The sequence below is a fragment of the Bufo bufo genome, chromosome 7, assembly GCF_905171765.1.
Source record: "Bufo bufo chromosome 7, aBufBuf1.1, whole genome shotgun sequence".
Taxonomy (NCBI): domain Eukaryota; kingdom Metazoa; phylum Chordata; class Amphibia; order Anura; family Bufonidae; genus Bufo; species Bufo bufo.
This window is the reverse complement of record NC_053395.1, coordinates 225,049,655-225,063,005: the sequence shown is the minus strand read 5'-3', so window position 1 is coordinate 225,063,005 and position 13,351 is coordinate 225,049,655. Positions and strand designations below refer to the sequence as shown.

General features: G+C 43.8%; 1 protein-coding gene across 1 annotated transcript in view; it reads left to right on the top strand.

The window, feature by feature from the left end:
• IGFBP2 (insulin like growth factor binding protein 2) overlaps positions 1-10,190 on the top strand; it is a 42,739-nt gene extending 32,549 nt beyond the window's left edge. The window contains exons 2-4 of the mRNA XM_040441843.1: positions 6,537-6,742; positions 7,237-7,377; positions 8,516-10,190. Of these exons, the coding sequence (XP_040297777.1) occupies positions 6,537-6,742; positions 7,237-7,377; positions 8,516-8,671 (503 nt within the window). The 3' untranslated portion in view covers positions 8,672-10,190. The remainder of the gene's footprint in view (positions 1-6,536; positions 6,743-7,236; positions 7,378-8,515) is intronic.
• The last annotated feature ends 3,161 nt before the right edge of the window (positions 10,191-13,351 follow it).

The window sequence follows — 13,351 nt, the reverse complement described above, 5'->3', positions numbered from 1 at the left end:
ACGTGAAACATAATGTGGAGCGTGTCTGAAAAGATCAGAGCGTGGTGTAACCTCCCAATGTCTGAAATAGGTCGAAGTAACCTCCTTAAGATGATACTTATGTATGTCTGACATAACTCTCCTGTTTGGATCCCACAACGGAGCTTTTTTAGAATACAAGTGTTATTCAGAAGTTTAATTTGGCGCAAAAAAGGACCAGGATTCGGTTGGATACTTTACAAAGAGGGAAGGATTCAGGGGGTCTCTCTATTCCTAATCCATCCTTATATTTTATTTCCTCCCAACTGCAGCAATTGAGGGATTGGGGGAGAACCCCTGGGGACAATGCATCTGCAAGGCTGATAGCCCCACATTATAGAAAATGAATCCCCTATAGCAGTGATGGCGAACCTATGGCACGGGTGCCAGAGGCGGCACTCAGAGCCCTCTATGTGGGCACCCACACCCTGGAAAAAGTCTATGGCATAGCAATATGCTTTAGACTTTTCCTGCCATTCATCCTCCCCAGGACACACTATAAACAGCACAGGCAGCGCATTAAATGTAGGCTATTAATCTATTATAGATAAATGATAAAGGACATGAAAGATATATTATATTGGTATTTAGGTTAAATTGCCGTGTCGGCACTTTGTGATAAATAAGTGGGTATTTGTTGCAGTTTTGGGCACTCGGTCTCTAAAAGGTTCACCATCACTGCCCTATAGCCTTACTAGAACATAGTGGTCTCTCTGACAAGTTGGCGGGACTTGCTATCTATACGGGGCTTCACCCAGGTCACTCCTCTATGGAGAAATCCCCAATTGCCTGAAATGTTTCTCCTAGAGGGGTTCTCCCCATGGGAACGGAAGGGCGTGATGTTCTTGTATCAACTGCAAAGAGATGGTGTGTTTAAATCTTTTGAACAATTCAGGAATGAGTTTGTGCTTCCTTATACGGCCTTTTTTCAATTTTTGCAATTAAGACATGCATTCCAGGTACAGGAAAAATGTATGTCACTTACATGTACAACAGTCCCACTCCTGCGACGGATTCTCACCTGTGGCTCCTCGAGTGGACTAGAGTTGTTGCGATACCAAATTTTTGATTTGGTTTCGATACCATAAAAAAGTATTGCGATACTCGATACCATTCGATACCACACGAAAAAATTAACCAAAAAAGCCACGTGCATTCCGCATTTTGCATTTTTAAAAATGGCAAATCGCGCAGTTTTTATTTATTTTTTCTGTTCCGGCGTTCACTGCAAAGATTTTTTTTATATTTTAATAGTTTGGACTTTTCTGACGTGGCGATATGTGATGTTTATTTATTGTTTATACATTTTATATCTGAAATTGGGAAAGGGGGTGATTCATACTTAATATTTTGGTGGGGTTTTTTGAAACTTTTTTTTATTTTATTTTTTACACTTTTTATTTAAGAACTATTTCCCCCCTTAGGGGCCAGAACCTGGTATTTTTTTCATCCCTTGTCCTATTCACCCTGATAGAGCTCTATCAGGGTGAATAGGACTTCACACTGTCCCTGCTGCCCTGTGCACACAGCATCAGGGATGTTACCATGGCAGCCAGAGCTTCAGTAGCGTCCTGGCTGCCATGGTAACCGATCGCAGCCCCAGGCTTACACTGCTGGGGCTCCGATTAGAAGGAGGGGAGAGGACCCTGTGGCCACTGCCACCAATGATTTTAATGGGGTGGAGGGTTGAGGGGGGAGGGCGCACTGCACCACCAATGATAATTACCCCTTAATACAGGAGGCGGGTACTGGCAGCAGATCAGCGGCAGTTAACCCCTCAGGTGCCGCACCTGAGGGGTTAACTGCCGCTGATCGCAGCTCCCTGTCAGGGGTAGGGTGCCGGCAATGCGATTCTGCTGCCTCTTGTATTATTATGTGTTAAAGACGTGGGTCCAGACTTTAAGTATTAGGCTACACAGAGAGGCGCCCAGCGATGTCCCAGCACTTACCATTATTCCTGGGCGCCGCTCCGTTTCACCGCAGTGCCCCATTACTGTCTCATCTCCAGCTCCATATGCTAATTACTATTGGAGCGATGGGGAGAAGACATCAGCTTCTCTAGTGGGCGTTCCTTCTCCATGGCTGTAGCACTGTCCAATCGCAGCGCAGGGAGAAGGAACGCCTACTAGAGAAGCTGCTGTCTCCTCCCCATTGCTCCAATAGTAATTAGCATACGGAGCAGGAGAGGAGACAGTAATGGGGCACAGCGGGCGAACGGAGCGGCGCCCAGGAATAATGGTAAGTGCTGGGACATCTCTGGGCGCCGCTCTGTGTAGGAAAAGTCCTATCATTGGTGGCGCAGTGCGCCCGCCCCTCTCTTCGTTCATTGGTGGCAGCGGCACAGGGGGGAGAGACTGCTTCCTTCTTCCCAGCGCTCTCACGTTCAGAGATACTAGACTGCGCAGCCCAGTATAAAAAAAATGCAAATCCCGGTATCGTATCGATACCGGGACAAAAGTATCGATTGGGTATCGAAATTTCGATCCCCGCAACAACCCTAGAGTGGACTAATATCGTCCATTTACAGCAGAGATGCTCAACCTGCGGCCCTCCAGCTGTTGTAAAACTACAACTCCCACCATGCCCTTCTGTAGGCTGATAGCTGTAGGCTGTCCAGGAATGATGGGAGTTGTAGTTTTGCAACAGCTGGAGGGCCGCATGTTGAGCATGCCTGCTTTACAGGAATCTGGTCGTGAAATCTGTGAGGCGTGACTCCTTGGTGGTCAAACAAAAATAGGAGAGGGAGGTTGGGTATATATCAGAGGATCAATGGGAAGCCATACTGGCGCTAACACCTCAGTTATCAGTCTGCGAGGGCCGGCGTATGTCCCAATTACTTCTTGTTCACCGAGTATACCGGACTCCATCCTTTCTGTTCAAGATCGGGGTTAGGAATGATGGTTCCTGCCCCAGATGTGGGGAGAGTCCTGCACCCCTGATACACATGTTCTGGGAGTGTACGGAACTTCTGAATGTCTGGACAGGCGTGCTAACCTGTATTAAAGATGCTTATCATATTGTGGTCCCGCCTGGTCCGAGGACGTGTGTGTTGGGACTGTTGGACATTACAAATCGCAGTTCGCGCCTTCCAGGCCAGGAAATGAATTGCTAAATACTGGCTTAGACCCCAGCCCCCTTCTTGGGCTGAATTTTTGAACAGAATGGCTGAGATTCTTCATCTGGAAAAAGGAGTATATATTAAAAGGCAGTGCTTGGCCAAGTTCACAAAAATCTGGGACAAGTGGGTGTCTCAGAGGATCAATGCGGCATAGTTTGGCTTATGATTGCCTTGGCTGTGATGAGGGGAGTGACTTTGAAGTTGCGCATGGGTTCTCAGTTTGCACATACAGGACCGGGATTGGGAATGATAATTATGGTGGGTGATCTGGGGCGGAGGAGATGAGAGACCTTATTCAGGGTGACAGTTATATTCTCTTCAACGTTCTGACACACGCTACTTATTATTATAGTACCCGTCTTATCACTGGGGCGGTTTATGTTATTTTGTGCTATATATGAACAGGTATATTTATGTATCTTTCGATTTCATTATTGAAATATGGATGTCAATTATGGAAAAAGCCTTGACAATTTTCTGAATGCCATCTTTGATTGTATATACCCATCCCTTTATTTCTTTTTTGTTTCTCTGTTTTTTGAATACTTGTTTATTAAAAAATATCAAATTTAAAAAAATTAAAAATAACGTCCAGGCGAACCCGACCTCAGTGGTCATTTTATATAGGGCTGGGCCCCAAGGGGATAGAGAATATATGAATCAATAGATCACTGTGGTCTAAGCCTACATTCACACTATGTTAGTTAAAAACTGCAAAACTGGATTTTTTTAACAGACGTTTTTAACTACGGTCTTTATAAGAAACGGGCGTTAAAAAACGGCGCCATTCAATTTTATGAGGTCTGTTGGTCAGTGATAATGGACAGGATAGAACATGTTCTATTTTTTGTGTAAATAGCCCCATACACTACCATTGTTTTTAAACATGTGGCGACTGTTAAACATTTTCATTTGTGAATGTAGCCTGTCATGGGACAACAACCTCCAGCACAAGCTGTTGAGAAACTACAACTCCTAGCATGCTCCATTCAGTTCTATGAGAGGTCCAAGAATTGCTAAGCAAGTGTGCATGCTGGAAGATGATTTGTATGTATATATATTCCAAGTTACTATAAATTTGGAGCTTGTGACTGACCTGGTGCTCATGTGCAAAGAACTTATTCTCCTGACACGGCTACCAATAGGGGGAGCTCAAGGCATGCAGATCTACACTGTTAAAGACTAGCTCTATAAATATATATGTAGTGAGCTCCCTCTAGTGGTGGATGTATAATCTGTATGTAGTGAGCTCTCCCTAGTGGTGGCTGTATAATCTGTATGTAGTGAGCTCCCTCTAGTGGTGGATGTATAATCTGTATGTAGTGAGCTCCCTCTAGTGGTGGATGTAGAATCTGTATGTAGTGAGCTTCCTCTAGTGGTGGATGTATAATCTATATGTAGTGAGCTCCCTCTAGTGGTGGCTGCATAATCTGTATGCGGTGAGCTCTCCCTAGTGGTGGCTGTATAATCTGTATGTAGTGAGCTCCCCCTAGTGGTGGCTGTATAATCTGTATGTAGTGAGCTCCCTCTAGTGGTGACTGTATAACCTGTATGTAGTGAGCTCCCTCTAGCGATGGCTGTATAATCTGTATGTAGTGAGCTCCCTCTAGTGTTGGCTGTATAATCTGAATGTAGTGAGCTCCCTCTAGTGGTGGCTGTATAATCTGTATGTAGTGAGCTCCCTCTAGTGGTGGCTGTATAATCTGTATGTAGTGAGCTCCCTCTAGTGGGGGCTGTATAATCTGTATGTAGTGAGCTCCCTCTAGTAGTGGCTGTATAATCTGTATGTAGTGAGCTCCCTCTAGTGGTGACTGTATGATCTGTATGTAGTGAGCTCCTTCTAGTGGTGGCTGTATAAATCCATATGTAGTGAGCTCCCTCTAGTAGTGGCAGTATAATCTGTATGTAGTGAGCTCCCTCTAGTGGTGACTGTATGATCTGTATGTAGTGAGCTCCCTTAGTGGTGGCTTAATAAATACATATGTAGTGAGCTCCCTCTAGTGGTGGCTGTATAATCTGTCTGTAGTGAGCTCCCTCTAGTGGTGGCTGTATAATCTGTATGTAGTGAGCTCCCTCTAGTGGTGGCTGTATAATCTGTCTGTAGTGAGCTCCCCCTAGTGGTGACTGTATAATCTGTATGTAGTGAGCTCCCTCTAGTGGTGGCTGTATAATCTGTATGTAGTGAGCTCCCCCTAGTGGTGGCTGTATGATCTGTATGTAGTGAGCTCCCCTTAGTGGTGGCTTAATAAATACATATGTAGTGAGCTCCCTCTAGTGGTGGCTGTATAATCTGTCTGTAGTGAGCTCCCTCTAGTGGTGGCTGTATAATCTGTATGTAGTGAGCTCCCTCTAGTGGTGGCTGTATAATCTGTCTGTAGTGAGCTCCCCCTAGTGGTGACTGTATAATCTGTATGTAGTGGTCTCCCTCTAGTGGTGACTGTATAAATCCATATGTAGTGAGCTCCCGTTAGCATTATATAACTTATTGAGTCAGAACACAGCGCTCCTCTATACAGATATATTATGAAATAAATCAGCACACAAGGGGGGGGGGTATCTGGCCTTGAAGGGAGAGGAAAAGGTCACCATCTAATGAATCCTAACCCTAGCCCTGACTGCTAACCGAATGAACGGACCTCAGTGGTAGGACCGTTCATTCACTGGAACCTAAAGCCTGACTTACCCTGTAATGCCCTGAGGTAGTGATAGGGCCCAAAGACGTCCCGTTCCTTAAGCAGAAGGAACAGGAGTCTTGACTCAGACCAGATACCAGAAGGCAGGGAAAACAACACAAATACAAAGGAATGAGACACTTAACTCCTAAAGTAGAAGAAAGAGCAGGAACACCAGAGGAGACAAAGGAGACAACACACACCAGCTCTTCCACTTGCAAATGAAGCTATACACCGCAAGGAGTGAAGGGAGTAGCCGGACTTAAATAGTAATGACCACTATGCTGCACCTGACTAGAGGTGTGGTCATTACCATCAACAACAAAGGGAAATTAAAAGAGGCTGTCAGATGACATCACGTGCAGACAGCCTCTCCGACCTTCTAACACCTAGCCTTGGTGTGACCGTGACACCCAGTGATCTCTCCATATGCTCCAGGCTAAGATTGTTGCTGTCTATGTTGAGGACATTCTACATTTTTGGATACTTTTTCCTGCACCTGAGCTTTGTCCCCCTAAGGTTGTGAACCATTGCAGTGTGGATATTTCTTTGTTTTATATGCCCCTCATCATGTACCAGCAGTGGGTACTGTAAATACTAACAGGTCACCAGCTGCTTTTTATGTATGTAGAATACGTATATGTGATTTACTGAATCAGATCTGCACAGTAGTAGGGACTATGGTAGGGACAATGTATGATCTTTACTGAGATGTCTTCTTCTGCCAGACATGCTGGAGGAGCGCTCAGACAACATGCTCGTGGACAATAACTTGGATGCTGGACCGATGGTGACAGATATTTTACCAAGAAGACCATTGAGACCTCCAGTAAAGGAAGACGCTGTAAACCGCGGAAGAGCCAATGAACATCACCGATCAAAAACCAACAAACCTCATGACGAGAAGAAGAACCCAAGACAGTCAGCTCAGAGGGTGAGACACTAGGGTTATACTACAGCAAGGAGAAGCAGCTCCTAGGGGCCCATCTCCACCCTGAGTGATGAGTAAGGATGTCACAGAATGGAAGTGGCAGTGGAAACCTAGGGGAGGAGTGACAAATGGTACCAGCTTAATGAAATGTGGTCAGGGTGGTTGTCAGGAGATAGGTGGAGAGCCACCCAATATCTCTGCCAGGGTTCCTGTAGAGTCAGCTATCAATGTGTGGCTCATCGTTATGGTATAAAAAAGGGTCTCTCTCTGATGAACCCCCATCACTAAGGGAAGATGGTGAAGTGAGGACACAACGTGGGTCAGGTGGTCAGAAGGGGACACAGCTGATGGCTTGTTACAATGTATCATGGTAGGTAAAGCCAATAAGTAATGGTTTAGTGATGTCATCAGTATACGACCAGGTAGCGATCTCTGAAGTGCACATGATACCAGTGGCTGATGTGCTGCAGATCTTACGCCCTCCCCCCATTTTTCAGAGTCTCTGTCAGCAGCAGTTGGATCAGGTCTTGGAGAGGATTTCATCCATGAACCTCCCCGATGAGAGAGGGCCGCTGGAGCATCTGTACGCCCTTCATATCCCCAACTGCGACAAGAGTGGCCTGTTCAACCTTAAACAGGTGAGCGTCGGATGGAATCACCTGACGTATTTGAGTAAAGCTTAATGATTGCATACGTTCTGTAATTGCTAATAGACTTTGATTCAATGTATTTGCTTTTGCAAGATCTCTGCTTGCTGCTGGTGAACGGGAGCATTCTTGTTAATGCCTAAAAAATCAGCACAGACTAAAAACCTCTCACAGTACAGTGTATGGTAAAATTCATCAGCCTGGGGTCCACAAAACAGAATGGTGTCCACCTCTCACTGTTAGATCTGTGTGGGCTTTCAGCTTCTGGATGTAAACACGAAGGTTCCTGTTTACTGACAGCAAACATAGATCTTGAAATTGAACCATAACGTATGTTAGAAACTTGCAACTCTTTTCATTACTCAATGAAACTTGTCAGCAGGATCAATCTTATCACACCGTGCATACTACCTGGTAGGGTTGGTCCTGTTGATTAAAATGGTACCCTTCTTTCAAAAACCGGTTGTGGTGTTCCTGAGGGAAAAAAAGACTTTTATTATTTAGGCAAATGAGAGCTTCAGTGCACCAAGGGGTGGGGCAGGCATGGAAAGTTGTGGATCTAAGGTGCAACGAGGGGCTAGGCCTGCACTAATACCGTCATTTGCATGAATAAAGTATTTTTTTCTTGGGAATACCACAACCAATTTGTGTGTAAATGATTTACATGCAGTAGGATAAATCAGTTACTAATATACTGTCTGAGACAGACCCAGATGTAGTTACACGACCATACTCCTACTAAATTAGGCACATCTTACCTCAGTGGGCTTCACATTAAGAACTGCATATAAAATGCCAGTCTTAAAAAATTCCCCCAATGTCAGTAAGAGCCGTCTTCTAGATGGTAATTCCAACCAGAGCAAGCCCTGGCAGCATAAAAACAACTGTGCTGCACAGAATTGGGCAGTAAAATGTAAAAATATTTACTTCTGAACTTTGATGGCATCAACTGCTTATCATTCAGACAAATATTGTATAGTTAGTATTTTCTATAAGCTCTTTAAGTATATAGTATAAACTGCATAAACCCTAGTAAAGTCTCTGTAACATCTGTTCTCTCTGGCAGTGATTGTCTTTTAAATCGATCATGGATTTTCCTTTACTTTACTTCTCCCATCTCCTTCCACAGTGTAAGATGTCCCTGAATGGTCAGCGAGGAGAATGCTGGTGTGTCAACCCCAATACTGGGAAGATGATTGCTGGAGCCCCCACGATTCGAGGTGACCCAGAGTGCCACCTATATTATCCAAACACCGAGGAGGAACGCAAGCAGCGCGGCCAGTAGTTTACTGTCCAGGCGATCCGCTCACGCTGCTGTCTACTCTCACAATGTCTGTATTTCTACACGTAGGGTCACTGACAGTTTTGAAAGTGGGCTGGTTGATGGTGGGCTGCCAGTTGTGCCAGCAGGTGCCATAGACAAGGTGCCAAAGTCTTTCTCAGAACCATCCCAGTTCCAAAACTCATGAACCTAAATGATCAGAGAGCTACAGCAAAGGTTCACACCTAAACCGGCACCTCTCTCTACGTGCACTCGGAGACCGACACATTAGGTTTCCTGACGTTGAATTTACATTTCCAAGGAACGTTTAATAAAAATCAACTTCTCTGGGATCACGGGTGCCCCGAGTTAACCTGTCAATCATATGAAACAATGTATCCTTCCTTGCTTGTTGTATTCTATATTGTTGCAAATGTTGGACCTTGGTTTCTAACCGATTTTGTGAGACTAATTACCGATTGTACATGCTGCTTACTTCATTAATTTCCAGTCAATGGCAATTTGATGGATCTGGCATGTTCTTGCCCAGGGGGGTTCTTTTTTTCTGACACAACAATAAACTGCAACCCCAAAGACATAATTTCCAGCAGAACCATCAGCAAGTGTGGGCATGGGCGTCACCTGTAGGCATGGGGCGAATAACAAAGTCTTAAGTTGGGTTCTACTCGGCAATGTTCAGTGATGTCACTGTAGTGGGATAAGGTGCACAGTGACATCACAATGCATGGATTATATGCAGAGTGATGTCATAATAGCAGAATAATATGCAGTGATGTCAAAGACAGGGATCATGCACAGTGATATGACAGCATTGAAATAATACACACAGTGATGTCACAGTACAGGGATCATGCACGTAGTGATATGACAGCATTGAAATAATGCACACAGTGATGTCACAGTACAGGGATCATGCACACTGTGATGTTATAGCATAAGCATACTTCACATAATGATGTCAAGGATAATCACACAGTGACATCACAGCCAAAGAAATCACAATGATCTCACAGAACTGGAATAATGCACATGGCAAGGATCTTGGAATGGGGTCCCATTTAGTTTTTCACCCCCCCCCCCCCTTCCATAAGCATTACCAGCCTTACTTTCTGAGAGTTGGGCCCCATGGTAGCTGCCTTGTCTGTCTGCCACCCTGATGGGAGAAGGTCTTACACCAACAGGGGCATGACCATTTCCTGTGTGGGTGTAGGGGTGCACTTCTCAGTTTGAAGGTCAGTTACTGTAGACACTTTCACATTGGGGTTGCCAAAAACACATTGCACCATTGAGGATTAAGGATCTGACTAATAAGGTGGATTTTACTGGAATTTCTGAGGTGTGGCCACACGATTTAATGATTTATCATCGCATCACGATGGATACTGCCGCGTCTTGTCCGCTCAATTATCATCAAATGCAGGAACAGTCACATTTACTTGTTCATTATTTGCATTCTGAGTGATCTCCTCAGGTTACAGAAGAATCTCTGACTATAAAATTGTAACGTTCAATGAATCAGCCTTTTAATATTGCAAAGTATCAAGCTCAATCCCCTGTAATGTTACAAAATATCAACTTCAACCCCTGTAAGGGTACTTTCACACTAGCGTTAACGTTTTCCGGTATTGAGTTCCGTCCTAGGGGCTCGATACCGGAAAAAAAACTGATCAGTTTTATCCTAATGCATTCTGAATGGAGAGCGATCCGTTCAGGATGCATCAGGATGTCTTCAGTTCAGTCACTCTTACGGTATTTGGCCTGAGAAAATACCGCAGCATGCGGAGGAGTACCCTCGTTATAGATGGGAAAGGGTTAACATGATCTCGGGTCTCAGCCTTTCACCAGATCCCAAAGCAGCCTTGTCTGTCTATATGGTAGACATTACAGAAACATTATTCAGGGATGATACAGTGAAACTTGTTCTTTCAGCAGGTCCTGATGAAACGTGACAACCAGTCCACTAAGTGACCTCATAATATTTACGGTCATACTAAGATCATATGTAACACTATATGTTATATTCTTCATGCTAGGACATATTTAATACATACACATATCTTAGGACATACAAACATATATACCTCTTTTTCTCCAAATGGATTATACTGAATGGTTTTCATGGCAGGTCAGTACTTTAAAGTGAATGTCCACTATTAATCATCATTTAGAATTTCTTCCTCAATATATGTTTATAGTAGTCAGAACTTGTGATACAGAGCTCCAAATCCCCTGCAGAAACATAGTTATATGATAAAATTCTGTCTGCAGGCACCACTAGGGGGAGCCACAAAGCTTATTGCATACACAGTATACAGTGAGCTCCACCTAGTGGTGGCTGCAGGCAGACAGAATTCTATCATGTAACTAGGAGCTTTGGAGCTGGGATCTGACAGATGAACATTTAGATTAAGCGATTAACACTGTGTCCAAAAGATCTAAAAAAAAATCTATCAGAATAATTTATTGATATTATAATTAAATTGGGGAAATTAAAATTATATAATTGGTATAATATGACACCCATGACCCTCTGCTTTATTCTTCCTGCTGAGCTCCCCCTAGTGGTGACTGTATGTATCTGTATGAAATAATCTCCTGAGCTTCCTCTGTTTGTGGCTGCATGTAACTGTATGCAGTCATTTCCTGAGTTCCCTGTAGTAGCGACTGTATATATCTGTATGCAGTAATCTCCTGAGCTCCCTCTAGTGATGGCTGTATATATCTGTATGCAGTAATCTCCTGAGCTCCCTCTAGTGGTGTCTGCATATATCTCTATATAGTAAGCTCCTGTGCTCCCTCTAGTGGTAGCTGCATATATCTGTATGCAATAATCTCCTGAGCTCTCTCTAGTGGTGTCTGCATATATCTCTATATAGTAAGCTCCTGTGCTCCCTCTAGTGGTAGCTGCATATATCTGTATGCAATAATCTCCTGAGCTCTCTCTAGTGGTGTCTGCATATATCTCTATATAGTAAGCTCCTGTGCTCCCTCTAGTGGTAGCTGCATATATCTGTATGCAATAATCTCCTGAGCTCACTCTAGTGGTGACTGTATATATATGTATGCAGTAATCTCCTGAGTTCCCTGTAGTAGCGACTGTATATATCTGTATGCAGTAATCTCCTGAGCTCCCTCTAGTGGTGACTGTATATATATATGTATGCAGTAATCTCCTGATCTCCCTCTAGTGGTGGCTGTTTATATCTGTATGCAGTAATTTCCAGAGCTCCCTCTAGTGGTGGCTGTATATACCTGTATGCAGTAATCTCCTGATCTCCCTCTAGTGGTGGCTGTATATATCTGTATGCAGTAATCTCCTGAGCTCCCTCTACTGGTGGATGTATATATCTGTATGCAGTAATCTCCTGCGCTCCCTCTAGTGGTGGCTGCTGGCATACAGAATTTCATCATTTATACCATCAAGGTTTTCCATAAAATTACAGACTAGAATAATTAAATATAAGAAAACTCTGATATTGACTTTTGCATAGTTAGTAGAGAGGAGCGAAATTCAGGTTATGAAATTAGTTCACGCTTCGTTTACGAATGGTGAATTGCGTTATGGAGTCCGTTACCACGAACCATAACGCAATTCTATGACGGAATGCCTTTAGAGACATTCCGTTATTCATTCCGTCATAATTAAAGTCTATGGGCTGCAAAACGGATCCGTCCCGTTTCCGTTATGCAGTAGAGGACTCCCCTGCATAAAGGTAACGGAACGGATCCGTTTTGCAGCCCATAGACTTCTATTATGACGGAATGAATAACGGAATGCCTCTAAAGGCATTCAGTCATAGAATTGCGTTATGGTCCGTGGTAACGGAATCCATAACGCGATTCACCTTTTACCAGTAAATGAAGCGTGAACGAATTTCAAAATATGAAATTCGCCCATCTCCCTAAGAAATACTGAAACTTGGTGCAATTTGTAACACTGTGTGGAATAAACAAATGCTGCTTCTTAATGAATGTTCCAAAGATCTTCTCCTTACCTGTTGAAATGTATTTTGTGTCTACCTGTTCTGTGTGCATCTTTTTAATAAAATGTATTTGTACAGTCCCCTAGGGGGGAGATTATGTGATATGGACCCAGCCCATTCTAATTAGTTCCAGACAATCACTGTATTCGAAGGGACAAGTCTTGTCTGTGCAGATCTGTTCTCGCTTCTGCTTCAGTTAATTGTTTGTCTTCTATATTTTGCTTTATCTGTATTCTTGTCTCTATTTTGGACCTTACAGTGCAATGTCACCCACATACTGTAAAATTAAAAGCAGCATTGTTATCCATAGGGGGCAGTATAACAGCTGGTGGTTAAAGAGTAAAGATGTTCAGCTTCATCTGACCGGTCAATGGCTGAATGGTGTCGGACGACCACTTTGGTGAGGCAGGAATGTGCTCAGAGCAGTTTTCCCTTCCCTTCCCCCGCTGCTGTGAACTAAATTACTCAGCAGGAGGCAACACTGAGTGCAAGAAAAGACTCTCCCTGACTCTGTGCTTCATTCTGAGACATGATGGAAGGGACATTCAGAACCAATCCCAATTATGATTGGAATTGCCCTTTAATTTAATCAGAGGTGCACTGTAGCCATTGGCCACTAGGTGGCAGCTCTCAGTTTTCCATGTAAAGATTTCCAAGGTGCATCCGTATTCCTTACCCATGATGAAAGGTTTTTCATTTT